The sequence below is a fragment of the Myotis lucifugus genome, unplaced genomic scaffold (genome assembly GCF_000147115.1).
Source record: "Myotis lucifugus unplaced genomic scaffold, Myoluc2.0 scaffold_195, whole genome shotgun sequence".
NCBI classification, from domain to species: Eukaryota; Metazoa; Chordata; class Mammalia; order Chiroptera; family Vespertilionidae; genus Myotis; species Myotis lucifugus.
In genome coordinates, this window is record NW_005871243.1 from 2,240,420 (window position 1) to 2,262,449 (window position 22,030).

At 54.5% G+C, this 22,030-nt stretch overlaps 1 protein-coding gene and 1 long non-coding RNA gene across 2 annotated transcripts in view; one reads left to right on the plus strand and one right to left on the minus strand.

The window, feature by feature from the left end:
* Nucleotides 1-15,473, plus strand: part of LOC106698548 — a 17,997-nt gene extending 2,524 nt beyond the window's left edge. Inside the window, exons 3-4 of the long non-coding RNA XR_001349887.2 lie at nucleotides 6,372-6,555; nucleotides 15,063-15,473. This is a non-coding gene — a long non-coding RNA (uncharacterized LOC106698548). The remainder of the gene's footprint in view (nucleotides 1-6,371; nucleotides 6,556-15,062) is intronic.
* Nucleotides 15,474-17,182: 1,709 nt separating this feature from the next.
* Nucleotides 17,183-22,030, minus strand: part of LARS2 (leucyl-tRNA synthetase 2, mitochondrial) — an 83,355-nt gene continuing 78,507 nt past the window's right edge. Inside the window, exons 19-20 of the mRNA XM_023760872.1 lie at nucleotides 19,090-19,217; nucleotides 17,183-18,548 (exon numbers count right to left, since the gene is read on the minus strand). Coding sequence (XP_023616640.1) covers nucleotides 18,369-18,548; nucleotides 19,090-19,217 — 308 coding nt within the window. The 3' untranslated portion in view covers nucleotides 17,183-18,368. The remainder of the gene's footprint in view (nucleotides 18,549-19,089; nucleotides 19,218-22,030) is intronic.

Consider the following 22,030-nt stretch of genomic DNA (forward strand, 5'->3'; position numbering starts at 1 on the left):
TTTCCTGCTGCCACCGCCGCCCCCTGCGAGTCTGGGCGCTCCGCCTCCCACTTGCCACCCTCCCCCCCCCCGCAGCGCTGGGCGGGCCTCCGCGCCTGGGCGGCCTGCGTGGCCCCCAGGCGGCGGGTTTACAGGGTGCAGGAGTCTCAAAGGCGCACGCTGCTCGCCCCGCCGTGCCTCAGTTTCCCGGGCAGGAAGCCCGCCCCGCGTGTGCCCCGGGACGCTTCCTCTGACCAGGCGGTGCCCGCTGCCCAACTTGTCCGAAGTGCAGGAGCGGAGTCCCGGCGTGTCACCCGAGGGCTGGCCCGACGTCTTCTTGGACAGGTGGGGGGACTAAGGCGCAGAGGGGGACGTGTCCAAGAAGCCGCCGTTACCAGCAAAGCCTGATGGAGCCAAGTCCTCTGAAAAGGGAAAAGTTATGTTCCTGGAGCGCGGGTTTGAGGTCCTCAGAGCAGCAATAAAAACGCGGGCCCTGGTGGCTCCTTATTCCTGTGGGTATTCCTGACCCCCAAGTAGATCCACTGGGGGCCGGGTGGGCGGGCACCACCTCCCAGGTAAGAGGTTTCATTTTCTGCACAGCAGCTCAGAGTGATCCCAAGGCAAATGCCAGGCCAGTCACTTCCCTGCTTAAACCCTCGTCAACTAAGACCATCCAAACCTGTGGAGAATGTTTATAAAAATTAACTGGAGTCAAATAGAGGATACGCCTGGAGGCGGGATTTTAACAGACAAATGCTTCCAAGAAAATGACAGTTTGCAGCTTCTTTTATGCATTTGGAATTCGGGAGGAAACCTAAGGAAGATGACCTGAAGGTGGGAGGAAGCAGGGCGAGGATGGGTTACAGGACAGTTAAGATCGGGTGCTGTCCTGCTAGGCTGGCGTGGCTCAGAGGTCCAATGTTGACCTATGAACCCAGAGGTCACGGTTCCATTCCCAGTCAGGGCACATGCGGGGGCTGCGGGCTTGATCTCCAGTGTGGGGCGTGCAGGAGGCAGCCGATCAATGGTTCTCTCATCATTGATGTTTCTATCTCTCTCTCCCTCTCTTTTCCTCTCTGAAATCAATAAAAATATTTAAGAAAACAAATAAGTATCACATGCTCTCTTGAGGTTGATCTCGCTCTAGGAGGGGTGCACAGAGACAAGGGACGGGCTTGCTTACGGCAAAGAGAAGCCTTTTACTAAGGTTACACGCCTGGTGCATGACTGCCCTCCATGACGTGCCTCGCTGAGAATTTATGATCAGATCACCCTTGGAGATTACTTTCCATAGAACCCTTTTTTGTCCACACCCTCCATGCTGACCCTGGACCTAGACTGACACTGACTCCCTGCACCGCCTTCCTGCACGGTTCCCTGGAACTGGCGTGGGGGCCTTTCCACCCCGTTCTCTGGCTGCCCGAGCTTCCTGGAGTGGACAGGGCCTCACCTTGAACTTCTCAGTGCTCACCCTTCCCATCTCTGCTCAGTCACCTCTTCCTGGAGGCTGAGTGGTTTATTTGTACAATTAAGTCTGAGGAGCACAGCTGTAAAGAAGTATACTAGAATAAGATATTCTTATTTTAAATTCTTTTCATTTTTATCTACAAAAGCAATCCGTGTTTATAACAACTTTGAACAATAGAGATACTTTTTTAAAAGTTGCCCGCAATCCCCTTACTCAGAGGTAATTATTATTAAACATTATTACAGCCTTAGGGATTCAGTAATACTTGTTAATGAACAACACGATGACTCATAAACTGAGTAATTTGCTGACAACATTTCTAGAGCAGTGGTTCTCAAAGTGGGTCCTGGAACCAGCAGCGTCAGTATCACCTGGAACTGGTCCGGTCCGTGGTTCCAAATGCCTTAGGATTCCTCGGGAGCACATGGCTGGGAACCCACCCCCCCCCAGAGTTTCGACTCAGCAGCTGCTCTAGGGGGGGCCCAGGAATGTGCATCCCTAACAAGTTGCCCGGTGGTGCCGATGCTGCTGGCTCAGGAGCCACACTTGGGAGCCACCGGTCTAGAGCCCGAGTGCCATGCTTCCTTCGAGCACGGCGGCAGTGAGGACATCTATCGGAGTGGAAGGCTGTGGCCCACTTCGCCTGAACCCCGAGTTCTGGGGGTGTAGCTGATAAAGCACTGGGGACACAAAGTCTACAAGCCCAGGGCCAGCTTCCCGTGCATCCAGTGCTGACAGCTGGTAAGCCTGTGCAGCAGCCACATGCTCCAGCCAGGGCCTCCTGCAAGTCAGCCTTCTCTTTGCATCCTAGTTGGGCAGTTGCCAACTCTTTGGTCCCCTCCTGCCTCCAGGCCCATCTTGGCCTGCCTGGAGTGCAGGAGGAAGGATTTGGGCAAGAATGAAGTAGGTAAGTACATGAGTGTTGGAATCTTGGAGCGGTCGGTGGCTCTTCAGATTACTGAGGGAAATGGGAAGGCGTCAGCTGAGAGTGAAGCCAGGAGAGTAGCTGGTGGGGCTTGGCCATCTGGGGAGTAAGAGCCCACCGCCTAGAAAGCATGTGTGATGGAAGCACGAAGGCTCCCACTTGCTCCCACCCTCCACCGAGATTCTGGGCATAAATTTCAACGAGGCCAGCCAGCACGGTGGCATGGTTTTCCGCAGATGTGGGTGTGTGGTGGGTGGTGAGTTGGGTCTAACCAGGGCTGGCTTTTGCCAATGAATGCAATGTAACTAGAGTGAGCAAGGGGGTTGCCACTTCTCCTGCCTACAACCTTGATATCCATGGGACTCCCTGGCTTATAACCTTCAGATCTGCACTCAAAGGTCACCTCTCCAGAAAGTCCCCTCTCTCCATCCCTGTCCTCCTCTGACACCACAGTGGACATCTGTCTCCTCACTAGAATGCAAGCCTCTGGCCATGGATCGCCGACCACACTGTTCATTGCTATACCCCAGGAACCTAGAACAGCACTTGGCACATGGCAGGCCCCTCAGAATGCTTGGTGAATGAATGAATGAGTCACAGCAGAAAAGGGAGTACAAGTGTTACCATCTGTAAGTGGAAAGAATTAACTGGACTGAAAGATGACTCAGATTTGGAGAAACAAAGAAAGGATACAAAGCTATGTTACTACTCTAATAGCTCTGTATGTCACTGCCAACCTGTAGATCTTGTTACCTTGTACTAAATATTCCATCTACCTCATAGATCTTCTATATAGCTAGTCAAGAGGATGACTACATATAAATACCTGTACATTTGAATGTATAAAGGATATTTGAAGAACAGCTGTTTGCACGCAGACATATACTAATATGTTTTGCATATAGGTGTGCATAAAGAATTGTTGACCAAAGGGCATTTGAAAAACCCTAATGCAATAGACCGTAGGCAGTAAACTGTGCTCAAACAGCCTGTGAGTTACCAGGAGCCCACGAGGCAGGGGCCCTGTCTCTGGACAGAGCCCTGCTTATTTTGCAGTTAACTGAAAGGGCCTTTCTGTCCCTTTTGCTGGCGATGGGGAATGTCCCCGCACACAATGCTGTGTGTGTCCTGCGGCTGGAGAGCCAGCTCAGGGAGAGCTCTGAAAAGGATCTTTATACTTCAGCTGCGCAGATGGATGAAGAATTAAGAACCCAGGTTCCTCTGGGCTCTTTCCACCCCACTGATGCCTGGAGCGGGCCAGGAAACCGTGGCCCCTCCAAATCTGCTTCCTGAGCCTTGGGCTGCTCTGCCCCGAGTTCCACTGTGAATTGCCCCGTGAATGGTGGCAAGCAGCTTCGATGGAGGGCCTTTCCTGATGCTCATAGTGAGGCTTTGTGTCCTGACTGTCTGCCCTGAAAAGCTGCCCAGCCAGACCCAGATACCAGGACCGTGACCTTGCCCTGCGTGTGCCGCCTGTGCCAGGCAGCTGTGCCTACTCTCCCCAGCCTCCGCCCTGCTGCGGCCTCCGCCACACAGGAAGACCCAGGTGGAGGCATGTGCCTAGCCACAGGCCCCACGTGGCTCCCCGCACACCCACGGTGGGGGGTAGGGGGGATGCCCGCTGGCCCCGCCCAGCCCCTCCGGGGACACAGGGACTGGAGTACTGATTTCTGAATCAGCTGCTGTCTGCTTACTCTTTTTTTTCTAAATAAGCGAGACATGTATATGGCTTCAAATTCAAAGGTGCAAACAAGCACAGGGAGAAAGGAAAATGTCTCCCACCTCTGAGCCTCAGGCAACCAGTGACCCCGTCAGAGACAACACCATTGTATCACCAAAGTGCACAGGCATGTGAATTCTTTGTGTGTTTTAATAGATTTCAGAGAGGAAGGGAGAGGGAGAAATAGAAACATCAATGATGAGAGAGAATCATTGGCTGCCTCCTGCATGCCCCACATTGGGGATCGAGCCCACAACCCGGGCATGTGCCCTGACCAGGAATCAAACTGAGAACTCCTGGTTCCTAGTTGACCTCAACCAGCTGAGCCAAACCATCTACCAGTAGGGCCATGTGTGTGTGTGTGTGTATGTGTGTGTGTGTGTGTGTGTGTGTGTGTATACACACTTTAACACAGAACGTGAGACTGCACTGCCCCTTGCTTTTTACTCTTACCCTTGGAAATCTTTGCACACCATTTCAAATGTGCTGCCTCCGCTAACATTTCGGGTGAGTCATGCAGTTTGTAACCAGTCTCCCGCTCACGGTCTTTGTGTCCACGCTTTGGCTATTACACCTTGGCAATGGACAGCTTGGAAACCCTTTCACACCTGTGCGAGCCGCACACCCACGAGGCACGCGTAGTCTCGAGAATCCCACCAGGCTGCAGAAACGACGGGCTGTCTGGACCTCACCTACACCGAGGATGTCCGCCTTGCTTTCCCCTGGTTCCCATCCCACTGCGGGCAGCGTTTCAGGCCGCTGATGGGTCATAGCAAGAACAAGAACAGGCGTGGTCGCCCACACGTCACAGCACCCACTGTGCTCAGCACCCGCTGTGCCCAGCACCACCCTCTACACGCGACATATGTGAGAGGAGGATGTGACGTATGTGTCCGCGGGCTTTGCAGACTGGAGGTCATGGGCCGGGCAGTTTCAGGGCGGGGAGAGGGTGCGACTTCCCCGGTCTCCTGGGATGGGGGGCTGGACCTAGTTTCGTTGGGTGATAAAGATGTCAGAGGGGACATCTGTGCTGCCTGTATAAAGCAACATCAAACAGAATAAAAGTGCCTGTGACATTTCCATTAGTCAACATGGTTGGGGTGTGAACTGTGAAAGAGGCACCTCAGGGTTTGAGGGCGGCCTGAGGACACCTCAGGGGCTGGAGAACCTGACCCGAGGAGGTTCCCATACCTGGGAGAGCGGCCACCACCTGGAGAGAGGGAGCCCTGCGGGCAGGAAGGAAGGCTGCCCTGTGTATTTTTGTCCCTGATTTCACAACTGCTGACGGCCTTCCCACCAGCTCTTCTTCTTTAAGCCTCAACCATTTAGGAGAGAAAACGTAGCCCTGAGGCCAATGCTGTGTGTCAAGCTCCTCAGTTTGGCTCAGCCAGTCTACTGGGAGCTCAAAGGGGGAAATGCTGAGAAGTAGGGAATACTCTAATCTCCATCCTACGTATATAAAAAAAGGTGGAAAGGATTTGCTCTGCCCGGTGGAGCATAGACACAGCAGGCAGCCAAGGGGTGCGGCCACATCTGAAGGCTGGTTGGAGCCACTATTTTTTTCTTGTCAAAATAAATGGGCCTTTTGTGTTGAAAATGATTTCATGGTTTGATTGCCTCTAAAGCAGCGGTTCTCAACCTGTGGGTCGCGACCCCTTTGGCGGTCGAATGACCCTTTCACAGGGGTCACCTAAGACCATTCTGCATATCAGATATTTACATGACGATTCATAACAGTAGCAACATTACAGTTATGAAGTAGCAACGAAAATAATTGTATGGGGGGTCACAACATGAGGAACTGTATTTAAAGGGCCAGAAGGTTGAGAACCATTCTCTAAAGACATCCAACCCTCATCGACGTTCAAGTGCCACTGAAACCCCTGTGGGCTGGCCGTCCTGGGTGACCTTCCAGGGAGGCCCGGGTGGGGACTCCTGCCTCCCTCCTGCAGCCCCACCTACTTGAGAACTGACCTGGCTGGGGTCCCTCAGGCCCCAGGCTTCCTACCCACAGGGGCAGGGCTGGGAAAGGACCACTGGCCCTCTGGGCCCCCGAGGGCCTTGTGATCAGAGGACAACTGCCTGATGCCCGGATGTCACCCTCCAAACCCAGGTGTGCTGAGGCCACACCTCCCACGGCTGCTCCCAGCCCACGCTGACCGTGGCGGGGACACTAAGGCAGGCCGGTCCTGGGATGTGGGGGCTCCCTGACCCGCACCTTGATCAGGGCGCTGCTTTAGACAGCTGTCTAAGACCTTCCTTCCTTCTCTCCTTCCCAGGGGTGGACCTACATCTCAGTCTGAGGGCTCTCCAAGCCTCCTCCCCCCACCCCCCTCCTGCACAGGCACTTTCTCCAATAGACCTCCTGCACACCTGCCTCATCTCCGCGAGGACTCAATGGACACAGCTGGAACTGACGGGAGTGCCACAAACAGCTCCAGTGTTTATTGCCTAGAGGCCAAGGTCAGTCTTACTCACAGTCTGGGCCAGGGGTGGGGCCTCAGGCCCACAGCCATATAAGGCCCGTGAAATCCTTTAGTCTGGCCCTGCCAAGGCATTAGGGGTGAGCTAATGAAGTGTTTGACCAAACATAGCAGGCTAATTTTTTATTGTTGTTGTTAATCCTAACCAAAGGATATTTTCCCACTGATTTTTTTTTTTTTTTTTTTTAAAGAGAGAGTAGAAGGGAGGGGGAGAGACAGAGAGAGAAACATCGATGTGAGAAAGACAAATCGACTGGTTGCCTCCCACACCCGTCCGGACCCACTGGGACCAGGCCTGGGGGTTGAGCCTGCAACTCAGGTACATGTGCTTGACTGGAATCAAACTCGGGACCCTTCAGTCCATGGGCTGACGCTCTATCCACGGAGCCAAACCGGCTAGGGCTAAGTTTTAAGTTGATGACTTTGTATGGCCCACGAATAATGTTATAAATGTCCAAATGGCCCTTGGGAGAAAAAAGTTTCCCCATCGCTGATCTATGCCAATGCCTGTCCATAATCGGGGTGCAGAGACACAAGTTCTCTCGCGGGAGGGCACACTGCATCCCCAGGAGCCTGCCGCAGGGGCTCACACTGAGCCCAGCCTGTAATCCACGTCCCCCCACTAACCACGTGTCCCCATTATGGGTGCCTCCACGAGCTGGCAATTCCCACATTCCCAAGTGAGAGGTGACACATGACTTCACTCTGAAAAGTGAAGCCCCCAAGTCCAGTTCCTCTTCGTGTTTGGGGTGGAGAACATGACGTTGTTGACCTTAACCAGGGCTTCTGGGTGCCATGAGATTAGAGAAAAAGAGGCAAAAAACAGAAGCAAACCCACAGATAACCCACATGTTGGGATCAGCAGTCAAGGGATTTAAAAAATAACTATTTAAATATGATGAGGAATTTATAGAAAAGGATAGACAAATATAGTAAAATATGGAGTAATTCAACAGAAAAATAAAAACTTTAAAAAAAACAATGGAAAAATTTCAATCGAAGTATAGAGTATCTGAATTGAAGAATTCATTGCGTAAGTTCAACAGTAGACTGGACACAGGAGAAGAAAGAATCGGTGAACTCAAAAGCATGCCAGTAAACATACAATTATCACATGACCCAGGATTCGCACTGTTGGCATTTATCCCAGAGAAATAAAAACCTATGTTTACACAAAACGCGCACACGCATGTTCACAGCAGCTTCATTGACAATAGCCCCGACTGGAAACCACTGAGCTGTGCTTTAAAGGGTGGATGGCTATACAAACTACAGCATGTGCATACCCTGGATACACCTCAGTAATAAAACGGAATGAACTATTGACAAATGTAACAGCTTGGATGAATTTCAAGGGAATTGTGTTGAGTAAGAAAAGCCAATCCCAAAGGTTACATACCATATGATTCCATTTACATAACATTCTTGAAATGACACATTTATAGAGATGAAGAACAGATTAGTGGTTTTCGGGGCTCAGGGCTGGGCTCAGCAGGAGAGATCCTATTAGCGATGGAAGTATTTGGTATATATATATATTGATTTCAAAAATAAAGGGAGAGGGAGAGATAGAAACATCAATGCTGAGAATCATTGATCGGCTGCCTTCTGCACGCCCCACACTGGGGATTGAGCCCGCAGCCCGGGCATGTGCCCTGACTGGGAATCAAACCGAGACCTTCTGGTTCATAGGTCGATGCTCTACCACTGAGCCACGCCAGCTGGGCCAGGAGGGGATCTTGTTGTAAGTTCAGTCCTATTTGTATCTCGTCTGTGAAGTGGCACAACATTAACTCAAGGAAGACTGTTATCAGTTAAGGTTGCATGTTGTAATATCTAATAACCACTAAAAATAATACAAGAGGCATAATAAACATACCTGTTCAATACTCATGACAACTGGGTAGAATGGGCATTACCACTCCATTTTGCAGATAAAGAAACTGAGGCTTGGAGATGCCAAAGCTCCAAATTTTTGGAGCCCCCAAGTCCAATGCCCCCTCCATCATTCCAAGAGACAGTAAACTTTCTCTGTTCAGGGCCAGTCTCGCAGGGGAAGGAGAGTGGGGAGAGTTGGGGACCAACAAACAAACATTTGGAGTTAAAATCGGTCATTTATACACTGACACAAAGTCGGTCTGCGATTTCACACATCTCATGGGTGAGGCTGGAGTCTAGGACAGAAGGCAGGGCGGCCACGGGCAGGGTAGGGATGCATGAGTCTGCAACTGCCAGCTGTGCTGCAGCCACAACCAGCAGCTCTCGCAGAGTTAGAAGGTAGACAGTTGTCACTGGGGAGATGTCTGTAAACCCAGGTGTTAGCAGACAACTGCGACATTTAGAAGACAGATAAGATAGAGTCTCTATCACAACTAGGCAACTATGCAAAAACAGCCACAGACAATTCATAAGTAATTTAGCATGGCAGTGTGCCAATAAAACTTTATTTACAAACACAGGTGGTGAGCCAGATGTTTGGGCCACGGTTTGCCAGTCTCTGCTATTATTCCACCATCCAGTGGTTTTTAGTTCTGGCCCAGAAAGGGTCATTCTGTCCACCTTGAACTGAGCCTTAGGCACTTCCCTGACAAACAGCTGTGACTTAGATTAATTCTCAAGACTAATTTGCTTCCCACAACTCCCCACTTACATGGCTGTGAGGCTTATCCTATCAGACAAAAGTAAGTGACAATCCCGGCCGGCATGGCTCAGTGATTGAGCATCAACCTATGAACCAGGAGGTTACCATTCAATTCCCGGTCAGGCACATGCCTGGGTTGTGGACTCCATCCCCAGTGTGGGGTGTGCAGAAGGCAGCCGATCAATGATTCTCTTTCACCATTGATGTTCCTATCTCTCTCTCCCTCTCCCTTCCGCTCTGAAATCAATAAAAAATACATAATTAATTAATTAAATGACCAAGTGCCCCCCCCCCCCCAAAGCAGACCTTTGACTGTGGTGTGTGTGTGTGCTATGTGTTTTTTGTGTGTGGTGTCTGGGTGTGTGTTGCATGTGTGTGGTGTGGTTGTGTTCTATGCTGTGTGCGTATGTGTGTATGTGAACATGTGTTGTAGGTGTGGTGTATGTGGTGCATGTGTATGCGATGTGTTTTGTGTATGTGGTGTCGGATGTGTGTGTGGTGTGATATGTTTGCGTTCTATGTTTTGTGTGTGTGTGTATGTGAACATGTGTTGTGGGTGGTGTGTGTGTGGATGCGTGTCGAGGTGGAGTGGGGGTGAGGTGTAAGTCGCCAGGACAAATTCACAGTGCAGCATTTAGGGATGTGTCACGTGTCCACCCTGTCAACAGCCGTGACCCTCGGGAAGCAGGAATCTGAGGAATTTCCCAGGTTGTCTGAGGGCATCTGGGAAGCATGCCTTTCTCTACCTTTCAAAATGCCCCACACCCTCCAAACCAAAAAAACAACAACACTCCAAACCCACTCCAAAAGCCAACATGTGAGTCTCGCGGAGGAAGGAGAGTGGGGAGAGTTGGGGACCAACAAACAAACGTTTGGAGTTAAAATTGGTCATTTATACACTGACACAAAGTTGGTCTGCGATTTCACACAGCTCATGGGTGAGGCTGGAGTCTAGGACAGAAGGCAGGGCGGCCACGGGCAGGGTAGGGATGCATGAGTCTGCAACTGCCAGCCATGCTGCAGCCACAACCAGCAGCTCTCACTGAGTTAGAAGGTAGACAGTTGTCACTGGGGAGATGTCTGTAAACCCAGGCGTTAGCAGACAACTGCGACATTTAGAAGATAAGATACACACTGACAATCAAGAGTTTGGAAATAAGGACTGATCCGGTGGCAGAGGCAACTAGCTGCCCACCAGACGGGTTCCCCTTGCCTCCTGCAAGTCGTGTCTGGGAAGTGGCTGCCCGGCAGGGCCCACATCTGCCAGCCCTGAAGGCAGTGACTGAATCCGGCAGAGAGAAGCAGGCAGAAGTGATGCATGTGGGGGGAGGACCACGTTCCTCTACCCTCCCAGGCTCCTTCGGCTGCTCTAATAATTAAATTGCCACGAGACAGATTAGAGCAACAAGAGAAAATGACCAAATTTAATTGCATACACATGGATGGGAGCCCTGCGTGCAGGCGAGAGACCCACGCGCACAGGGGTTCCGAGACAGAAAGGGGACGCCTAGAGGACACTCTGAGCCAGGGATGAGGTCAGCCCCGGGGCCTTCAGGGGCAGGAGGTCATTGCAGGATGGTAAGAACAGATGTTCCCTGATGAGTTTTTCCTGCCCCACCGATAGGTCTCATATAAAGTTATCTCTGGTGATAACTCTTATTACGGGCGAGGCCCCAAATTTAAATTCTTTGAGGGAGAGGTAGTGAGCCCACAGGGTCTCAAAATAACTCACATGCCGAAGTAGCCCATCTTGGGGAGGCCTGCTTTGAACCCCTTCACAGACCTCTTCCAGACCTGACTCATAAACACCTCCTTATGAACGTCCATCTCTCCTCCCCGCCCCCACCCCCACCCCCAGGTCTGCAAGCTGGGTGTCAATGTCCAGGGCAAGAGCTAAAGATGGTGGAGCCTCCATCATCCTAACCCCTGCCTGGGTCTGGACCTGAGTGGAACAGAACTCCCTCCCCTGCTCCCTCCTCCAGGGGAGCAGACTATGGGAACGAGAAATAAAGCCAGCGGTGTGAGAACAGGGAGGTTTAGGGGGTTTTATGTTGATAATTTAAATTTTTTTCTTGCTAAAGATGATAGGCAGACAATCGAGCAGCCCACAAAGGTGTAGGTGTGGAGTTAAGGTGTTGCAGGTAATGATGAAGGGGCTGAGAACTAAGAAGTCTCCTGCCTTCACTAAGGGGAACCTATGGGTTTGCTGCTGACTAGGATGCTAGTGGCTGTCTCAGTTTAGGCTGCTGTCACAACGGACCATAGATCGGGTGGCTCACCAACAACAGGCATTTATTTCTCATGGTTCCGGAGGCTGGAAATCTGACATCAGGTGCCAGTAGGGTCGGGTTCTGGTGAGAGCCCAGTCATGCAGACCACTGGCCTCCGGTGTCCTCACCGGAGAGGAAGCAAACTCTTGTGACACGGATAAGGGCACTGACCCCATTCACGAGGGCCCCACCCATATGACCTCATCTAATCCTAATCACCTCCCAAAGCCCCACCTCCTAACACCATTCATTGGGGAGTAAGGTTTCAACATATGAATTGTAGGGGAGACACAAACATTTAGTCCATAATAGTAGTCAATTAATATATTAATAGAAAACTAAGCTATTTTTTAGAAACTAAGATGTTAACGACTAGGAGGTTGACAACAGATAATGGAGCTGTTAGGTGACATTGGCCTAGGTTCCCTCTTCTCAGCTATTTCTCTCAGCCTGTTCCTGGTCAGCGGCTGCCCTGTGTCCTGCCCACTGACAGCGAGCCCCTCTGGGGACCACCTGACAAAGCCGCTCTGGCCTGCCCTGGCCTCTTCCCATCACCAGGTGTCTGACCTGTGGGGTCAGATGAGACCTGGGTTCAGCAACCTCGGTTCTTGAGTTCTGGCTGAGAAAAGAATTCAGAGCCAAGACTCAGACTCGCTAGAGATTTATTGGGCAAGCAAAGAGAAAGTACACTCGGAGAGGAATTTCAAGATGCCCTGGGTGTGGGCTAGGGCTCCTTTCAGCCCCTCGGAACGGGGGTTAAATGCTTTCCTCTTCCAGCTGACTTATCAGGGCCTGTCCGGTCATCTTCTGTCCTTGCCTGGAAGTTAGATGGGGCTTCCTCCGGCCCCCTTGTTTTCCTCTAGGGGTGGGGGCCTACCACATGGCTTCACCATGTACCAGGGGAGAAAAGGTCAGGAGAATCCCACCTGCATGACCGGAGGCGTTCTAGGGTGGAGAGGGGTCCCCAGGGCGAGGTTCTGATTAACAAACTTATCTCCAATGCTTGCTCTGCGTTTCTTCCCAAACTAAATGTTTGTGTCTCCCCTAAATGCCCTGGTGACCTTCTGCACCTGGCCCATCGTCCTTGCTCTGCTCGTGTCTGTCTAACTGCTACCCCATTTCCAGTGGAAGGGACAGGCCTTTTCCCTGATGAATGACATGCCAGACCCACTGAAGGTCATCACCCACTGGGCAGCCCCACCTCCCCTACTGACCCCACAGTGTCCATGACACCCACTGCGCACAGCCCTCACCTGTGTCTGAAGAAGAGGGGCCCAGGCCTGCCTCTCCTGGCTCTGAGGGCAGCCTGTGAGTTGCAGCTGCGGCAGGCGTGGCGGTGTGGTCTCCTGTGGGTGGGACCACCCCTCAGCCCCTCCAGATGAGGCTCTCCTGTCCTGTGTGGAATGATCTGGGAGGACACTGCTCAGGCTGCTGTGAGGCCAGCCGCTGCCACTGTGGCCACAGCCCGGGCAGGTCTCCCCACTCCCCCTTCCACGGGATGCTCCGAGAGGTAAGTGGGGTTGAGCAACGGTGACCCCCTGACTTCTAGATCTCACTGATGGGACCCAAAGGAGGCTCTGTATATCTGTCTGTCAGAGGTGATGGCTTTGGGGAGTGGTCTGCCCCAGGCTCCCAGAGAGCCCAGTCCTCTCCCCAGACCCGGGCTGAGCTGGGTGCCTCGGAACAGGGGACGGTGCTCGCCCAGGTGTGCACCCCCAGCAAGCGTCTCCCCGCCACAGAGCAGGAAGGGGGAGCTTGGCAGGGTGCTTTGGGGACGCCGAGAGGAAAGGTCAGAGATGGGGGCTGCCTTGGAGAACGCAGGAGGCTCGAGGGCTGGCTGGCTGGCGTAACGGCCTTGGGGAGCAATGCGGAGAATCTTGGCTCTGTCACCTTCTCGAGTGTGGACTTGAGCAAGGCCCCTTCTATGGTAAACACTTAGAATAGGCATTGGCACCCATGGGTCCTCCAGACATGGTAACCATCCCAGCTGCTGATATCGGGGATCACGCCCGTGGCTCCGGCATGCTGGGTGGGGGCGAGGGCATGCCCTTCAGAGGTCAGGCAAGGACTGCAATTCAAGTTCAGGGCCGAGGCGGAGGGGAGTGAGTCACGAGTGCTGGTGTCCAGGCCATGACTGCAGCAGCCGGGCTACCACCTCCCCTGTGCCCCTCCCACACGTGGGCAGGCGGAGACTGAGGAGGCCTGGAGTGGGGTCAACCCTTCTGCACAATCCTCGGCCCACCCTTGGATCGGAGCCTCTGCCCACAGGACTGGCCTTTCCTGGCCGCTCCAGGCTCCCTCCCAGCCAGCACCCTGGGGAGACTGCCCTTTGCTCACTGTTGGTCACCCCAGATTCCGGTCTTCAGACTCATCAGCTTGGACGAGAGCCTCCAGCCGCCCACCCTCTGGGCGTCAGACAGGGACCCAGTCCCAGAAGCAGATGTTCTGCTTGTTCCTCTCACAGGAGGGAGAGCAAACTCTCCTCATCAGGGGGCTCACAGTGCAGCAAAGTCACCCCTGATGCTGCTGGCAGGACCTCCGGGGTTTTCTTAAAAGTGTGTGTGTGTGGGGGATCCGTCACCTGGAATCCCACGGCACAGCCCCGAGCCACAGCCACCAGAGGGCAGCCGGAGGCGGTCAGCTTGTTCAGACTCCCTCCGGCACCGTATCACCAGGCAGGTCCTGCCAATGGGTCCAAAGCCTTCAAGTTCAGGTTCTCTTTTTCTTCCACAGGCCTGGGTCCTATCTGTACCCGGGACGCATCTTCTCGTTCAGGTTCTCTTTTTCTTCCACAGGCCTGGGTCCTATCTGTACCCGGGACGCATCTTCTCCTAAACTTTCCCTTTTCTTTCCCTCCCTTTCTTCTTCCTTCCTTCCTTCCTTTCTTTCTTTCTTCCTTTCTTTCTTTCTTTCTTTCTTTCTTTCTTTCTTTCTTTCTTTCTTTCTTTCTTTCTTCTTTCTTTCTTTCTTCCTTTCTCTCTCTCTCTCTCTCTCTCTCTCTCTCTCTCTCTCTCTCTCTCTTTCTTCCTTCCTGGACACCCCTACTGGGGAATCAAGCCAGCAACCCGGGTACGTGCCCTGAACCCAGGACCTCTTAGTCCAAGCATGTCAAATTCACGCCGGAGGGGGGTGGGGGGCCACGCAGCCTGTGCGTTCTATGTGCTTGTCTTAGTCCATGGGTGATGTTCAATCCACTGAGCAACACCAGCCGGGAACTTTCTCTTCTTTTCAACCAAAGATAATAAACATCAGCCTATTCTTCTTCAGGCAAGATCAATCATTCATAAGCCGTTTCCATTTACTGAGAGCCTGCGCCATGCGCTTTACTGTACACACGTTATCTCACTTTATCCTCACACCCCGGGCGTTATTGTTACTCCTATTTACAGTGGAGGAATCGAGGTTCAGAGAGGCTCCCTGGCTTACCTCGGCCACGAGGTTTTCAGCGACCAAACCACTGGGTCAGAGCCCAGGTCTGGCTGAGTGCAGAGCTCGAGCCCTTGCCCACATATTGCTTTGTCCACCAAGAACAGGGGAGTCTCATGAAGGGAATGTTGTCTTCTGTTCTGTCCTCAGGTTGCAAGATCCTCAGGCTCAGAGGTGAGGGGGAGCTCCCCACACCTGCCCAGGCCGAGCGACTGTGAACAGGAGCTTCATGGGCTGGTGTCGGCTGCTTTGGCTTCCACTTTCCACAAGAGAAGGAGCATCTTTTCCTGACGGGGGCTCGTCTCCATGGCAGCCAGATGTCCTGACGGGGAGGAAAAAGACCTAATGGGACAAGTCTTTAGCTCATTTGGAGCTTCACAAAATTGTACATTTTGATGTTTTCCTCCCATTACTGAATTAGTACACGGCCAAAAAAATTTGAAGAGGCCAAAAAGTAAACGGAGGGAAAAGATAACTTGTAGGACTCAACTGGTGATCTGTGGGAAAATTTCCTTCTCTCTTTGTAAAGGTCAGAATTAAAAAGTGATGGTTGGAATTGCATTTATACGTATACTGCTTTATTCATGAGCAAATTTCCATATTACGTTTTTTAAAAAACCACCCTGCCCAGCTAGAGTGGCTTAGTTGGTTGAACCAAAAGGTTGCCAGTTGATTCCCAGTCAGGGCACATACCTGGGTAGCAGGTTCAATCCCCGGTCAGGCACATACAGAGGGCAACCGATCGATGTTTCTCTCTCTCAATCTCCCTTCCTCTCTCTAAGCATGTCCTTGGGTGAGGATTCACACACACACACACACACACACACACACACACACACACCCTGTTTTTCTTACCCAGTGTCCTCAGGTGTGCATTTAGGTTGGGATGAAGCATGCCTGTGCTGCTTTTAGGTCTCAGGGATCATTTCATTCTCCTGGGCAGACAGCTGTGGTGCCATCTGCCGTGGGGCTTCCCCGGCACCGCTCTCCCTGTGCACAAACTCGCTTCATTCATTTCTCTGACAGAAATAATGCCGACCTCAACCTCGAGCTTGGGTCTCCCGCTGGGTTGGCAATACCTCCACCCCTAAGGAACCCACACCTGTCCCTGTCCCGAGGGCACCGCCCTGACTTCCCGGCTTCCCAGAACCGAGGCCCTCACAGGAGGGGAGCCCCAGCGACTCTGCTTGAAATGCTGCTTTTGACCAACACCTCAACTTTCCCAACTGCTGTACTTCAAGATTCAAGGGGGAACTGGTGGCCCAGAGGGGGCCGGGAGGGGATCTGGAGGCCAGAAGGCGTGGGCTTGCATCCTGGCTCTTCTACTTATTAGCTGTGGAAACAGCAAATTACTGAAGCTCGGAGCCTGGGTTTCTTCATATTTATGAGAGATACTTCCTTCCCTCCAGGGTGTTTGTGGGAATTAAATGACATAATGCGAGAGAACTTGTCGAGTCCAGTTTTGACCTAATCGAGGCAGTTAATAAAGAACTGAGATCACTTCCTACCCCGTCCCCACCCCCAGGGAGGAGAGCTCTCGGTTCTATCTCTTAGTGCCGCTGAGCCAAAGCTTTCTCCTCTTGGAGAAAGTTCTCCAAAGCCGAGCCGGTCAATCCAGGAGCCGAGAGGCTTTCCTGGCCTTGGCTCTGGCCAGACTGTGTGCCGACAACGGGCTCCCTGCCCTCGTCTTGTTGATGGGGTCAAGACCGCTCGGCTTACGGGAGGAATAAACAAGACAAGCAAAAACGCCCTTCACTCCTCATACCAAATGTCCTCACCCATTTCCTATATTTCGTACGCGTTTGCTGGCACGTGGCACGGGCTGTGTGCACTCAGGCCGCTCTGGGAACGTCTTAGATGCCTGCCTGGAGCTGTGGCCCTGCCTTCCCTTCTGTCCTCATCTTCCCAGCTCACTCCATCATGCTGTGTTTCTGGACCAAACACGTCCCACTGAAGCTGGACACGAGGGAGAGAAGGACTAGTTAGACAACCTGGTTCAAATGCAGCCATGAACCCGGCGGCTCTCCTGTGGAGCCTGCCAGGTTCCCAAGGGTCAGCTCGATCAGGATTTCTGGGCATGGGGACCAGGCACAGTATTCAGTCAGAACCAAGTTTGAGAGCCGGTGACTTAATCGCTGCTGCTAATGGGCGGCCTGTTCCCCATGCGTCTCACTTTATAGCTTCCACGTGGAGTCAGGCTCACAGCCAACGCTCTGATGGTGACGGAGAGCCTCAGTCTGGTCCTGATTAACTCCAGGATCACACAGATGTCCCGGAGTCATACATGACAAACATTTTATTGCATTAAGAAAGGCATCTGTTAACTGCTGGGCTGCAGGGGGACCGCCCCGGAGGCCACTTCAGAAAAATGGCAGAGAAAAAAGATTTTCAGCATCACACCATGGCTAGCTGCTCCCCCACTTTCCCCAACAATATTCATCAGTGGCTACGGTCAGTCCTGGTGGGAGCACCGAGTTGCTGACTTCACGTAAAGCCAGGATGATCCTAGTTCGCCACCAACACAGGTGCATTCCTGGCCACCTCCCAGCAGCCGGACTGCGGTGGCTCGAACACAGGAGGCAACGCCGGGTGGCGCCCGTCCCATCCTGTGGTGAACCCGCTCTCCCATGGCTGGCTCTGGGACGGTCTCAAAGGCAGTGTTGCCATCTGGGCCCAGTGAGCAGACTCCCTGCGGGGCTGCGGTGGCTCCGAGATTGGTTCCAGCCGAGGCTGGAAGCGGCTTGGTTCCGCCTCGCTGCACAGCAAATGTTCTACCCCGAGGGGGCGGTTAGCCGAGCAGCTCCTCACTCAGGGTAGGAAGTGGTGCTCCGCCCGGCGGGTGGCGGGCGCATCCAGTGGGGCTGGGGAGGATGCCACCCACAGGGCGGAGCTGAGGAGCAGTGGGGACGCTGGCACAGGGACTGGCACCCCAACATCTGAGGACTCCGGCGTCCATCCACGTGCTGGGTGTTTGGACCCACACGGCTTTCCCATCTGGCCTGAGCGAGGAGCCACCCACCACGATGCCCAGGCTGTTACCCGTTCAGAGGGACTGTCCACGCTGCTCCCGAGCCTCGTGGGGCTACTCGGTTTACCCACAAGTTCCTGGGTGTCCCTGGGGGGTGCCATTTCTGGATCCAGAAGCACCAGGCTGCTCGAGAGGCCTGGTGCTATGCCCATCACTTCCTGTGCCCGCCCGGCCGTCTCTGGTGGCTTCAATGGGGTCAATGGCTTCCTCCACCAGGTAATGCGGGGGGCAGGCTGCCCGCCCCCCCCCACTCATCTTTCTCCTCTGCCCACCCTCACCCTGCACCAGGCCACACCACAGGGCACACTGCTGACGCCCATCTGCCGGAGCGCGACGGTAACATTCAGGACTTCTGTGTTTCCCCGCCCTGACCCGAATCTTCTTCGTCGTCCAGGCCTGGACGGAGGTCCTTTGGGGACCCGGTGGGGTCACTCCTGCACCAGGAAGTTGATGAGGGCCGTCCTTGGCGAGAGGAAGGCCTTCTTGATGCTGCGCCCCTGCAGGAGCCTGGCGCCCAGCTCGCTCTGCAGGACGAGCTCGTGGACTTTGTCCTGGTCCTGGGCCACGTGCTGGGGCACAGGGACTTTGCCGCAGGCTTTGTTGTTGATCTGAGGAGAAAAGCCGAGACAAGCAGGGCTGAGAGGCAGCAGCCAGGCGCCCAAACCCACTTCCTGCAAAGGGCCCGCTGTCTGTTGGGGGAAGGGAGTGTGGGGAAGGAAGAAGGACAAGCAACACCCGCTTCTTGGAGGACCAAGTGCAATGAGAGAGCGAGGAGCGAGAGGAAGCTGATGTAGCCTTTCTGCAACACAGTGTTCAGAGTGGGTGCCCTCCACGGCCGACCTCCTCACCATCACCCCCTCCCCGCTTGGAACCAAGAGCAGCTGAATGAAGCTGAGAGAGGTGGAGACAGCTTGGAAGGAAGATAATCACCCTTTAATGCGGGACAGGTTTATTTTTCCCACTTTCCAACCCCGAGGGCGTGAGGGTTCATGCGCAACATTGGTACCTGGTGACCTCAGACAGAGATGCGGGCGAAGGAGATGGGCGGGCGGGGCGGGATGGGCCAGAAAGGCCACAGAACCGCCAGACCCACAGGACAGGCCCTGCCCCGCAGGCCCGCCTGCGCTGGGGGCTGCGGGAACCACTCACCAGCACGGCCATCTGCACGACGTCGGGCGGTTGCAGGAACTGCGGGTCCACAGCTGGCCACGGCTGGAGCAGCACGCCGGCGTCCCAGGCGTAGTGGGTGCAGAGCTTCCTGGGCACCAGCGCCAGGCCTGCAAGGTCAAGGCCAGAGGGTCACTGAGCGCACGCGAGGCTCCGGAGGCTGCACCACGGCTTTTCCGAGCCTACCAGCTGCTCCCCACTGACTCCGGCCCGGCTTATCCCCAGGCTACCGGCAGCTTTTCCTCACAGTGCCCGGAGCTGTGATGGATGGACACGCGTTCTAACCGGGCTGCTGGTCCGCGCTGGTCCCTGCAGTTCTGTTGGGGACAGAACGCCTCTGTGCTGAAAGCGGATCCCCAAACCCCGAGCTGCTGGCTTCCTCTCTGGGCTGGGACTACGGTGGTCTGAGGGCCCCACGGCTTCTCTCCCCCTCCAGGAGGCGTTCCTGCCAATCATGGCACTGGAGAGAGCTGACCGTGGCTCAGGGTGGGTCAGACACGCAGCGGCAGAGGAACGAACCCCCGAGTGCTTCCCGCTGCACCCTGAGCTGAGGAGCCGTGCCCAGGCGCTCCCTGCTCCGTCTGCACCCACAGGGCTGCAGGGCCAGCTGTCGGTGCCCGGGCTTTCCCTGGGGTGCCCACAAAGGAAAGCTCTGATTTCGAAGCCTCTGCAGATCCCGTGAGCTCAGGTGATGCCCCCAAATGGGCAGGTACACACACAGAGAAACAGATGCCTGGGCATTACTTAAAAACACACACAGTCAACTTTCCTAATCTTATTCAAGCAGTCCTCTTCCCTATTGGTCTGTGATGTTTCTTTTACAAATCTTATCCTAGAGATGGCTCGGGACTATTCACTGCGAAGCTACTTGACGTGCCCGTCTGCGAGGCGGTGGAAACTCAGCCTCGACGTGAATCCACACACCCTGCTGCCTTCGTAGGGAAGCTGCGGCCGTCCTGTCTCCGCTGGGCGCTCAGTGACACCGATGCACCTCCTAAGCACAGGCTCCCTGTCTCGTCGAGGACTGTGTGTGACCGACCGGCAGGGCCACGGGCCACTCTGAGCAGCGCTGGTCCGATTTACCCTGCTGACCTCGTCTTGATTCTCGCGTTAGTACCACGGGCGTCCCTGCCGCAGCTTTGTCTGTTTTCCTATCGGGCGCTCTTGCAACCTCGTGCTGTTCGTCCATCTCGGGGAAGCGATGGCCCCTCGGGTCGGCGATCGAGTGGTGGACAGGACAGGTCCCTGGGCCCCGCTGGCCCCTGGGAGCTGGGGCTCCTGTGCTCGCCAACGAACCTGCTTTGCTTCTAACACATGTGCCTCCAGCAGAAGCAGGAAGTAGCTGCCCTCTTGTTCCTCAGAAGGGAGCCTATTGACACTCACGTCTACGTAGAAGGCGGAGGTCACGGAGCGAGATGGCCATGTCCTTATTTTAGCCGCTGGCCCAGGATGGCGGGTCCTGTGACCCAGCCGCACCGGGAAGAACTCAGGAACCTCCGCCAGGCGTCGCACAGGATGCTGCCCGATGGAAGGGCCTTGGCAGAAGCGGTTACAAGCTCCCCTGTGAGTGAACGAGGAAGCCCGGCCTTCCTGGAGCCACCCGGATGCGTATTTATAGCGGCCGGGCCCGTGAGTTTCCATATGGACGGAGTGGGCCGTCCTGCCAGCGAGGAACAGAAACCCCCCGGGTCCTATGCAGGCTCTGCCTCCCGCTCATTTTAGGGAAACAGAGGCCCCTGACATTTGCACAGCAAATACGACGGTTTCCGTACGTCAGGCAGGTCAGGGCAAAGCTGGCCTTGGGGAAGCACGTGGAGAAAGTCCGAGCGCAGCTGGGAAGTGGCCGGCCTGGCACACAAGGTCGCCGCGCAGGGCCAGCCTGGCCCATGGCCCCCTCTCCGCCCCCCGGGAGAGCTGTCGTCACTGACCTTCCTGGGAAATAACCGAATCAAGCCCCCTCCCACTCGGAGAGCTGACGAGGTCGAGCCACCGGAAGAGAGTGCCGGGTGGTCACGGCTCCTGTGGACGCCAGGCCTCCCCGGGGCCAGCCTCAGGCCTGCCTCATACACACAAGGGGGGATGTGGGGACGCTGTGGCGTCTGACCCCCTGTGCCTCGTCCAGCCCTCGCCATGCCGAGGAAGTGGACAGGAAGCGAGGCCGCATCACTGTAGCCTTTGCCCCCAGAAGCCCTGCGTGCCCTGGTAACAGACCCAACTTGTTAACAGGTGTGTGCCTGGCGGCCTGTGGCTGAGGACACAGCAGAACTGCAGGCTCAGCGAGTGTCAGCTGGGACCCTGGATGCCTGGACCGGGACCCTCGGCTCAGAACAAGTGTTCACACCTGGGACCCTGGCACCCACCTGCCTGAGGTGCTCCCTTGGCTGGCATCAGCGTGTGGGACTGAGCTTCAGGACCTGGCTGAGACGCTCAGGCCCGTGTCTGTGCCGCTTCCTTGGAACTGCGTTGTTGGTGAAACTGTTTCCTGGCATCTCACACCTGCAGGCGCTCTCCCAGCTGCGCTCGGACTGTCTCCGTGTGCTTCCCCAAGGCCACCCCCTCCCTGACCTGCGTGCCGTACAGAAACCGTCGTATTTGCCGTGCAAATGCCAGGGGCTTCTGCTTCCCTAAAAAGAGTGGGAGGCAGAAACCCTGCATGGAACGTGGCGGGGGTTTCTGTTCCTCGCTGGCAGGATGGCCCGTTCCCATTTATATGGAAACGCTGTTATTTTTATTTATTATTATTAATATTTTTAGAGAGAGTGGACAGGAAGGGGAGAGACAGAGAGAGAGAAACATTGATGTGAGAGATACATCAATTGGTTGCTTCCTGCACGTGTCCCGACTGGAGATCTAGACTGCAACAGAAGTACATGCCCTTGATCAGAATCGAACCTGTGACCTTTCAGTCCATGGGCTGATGATC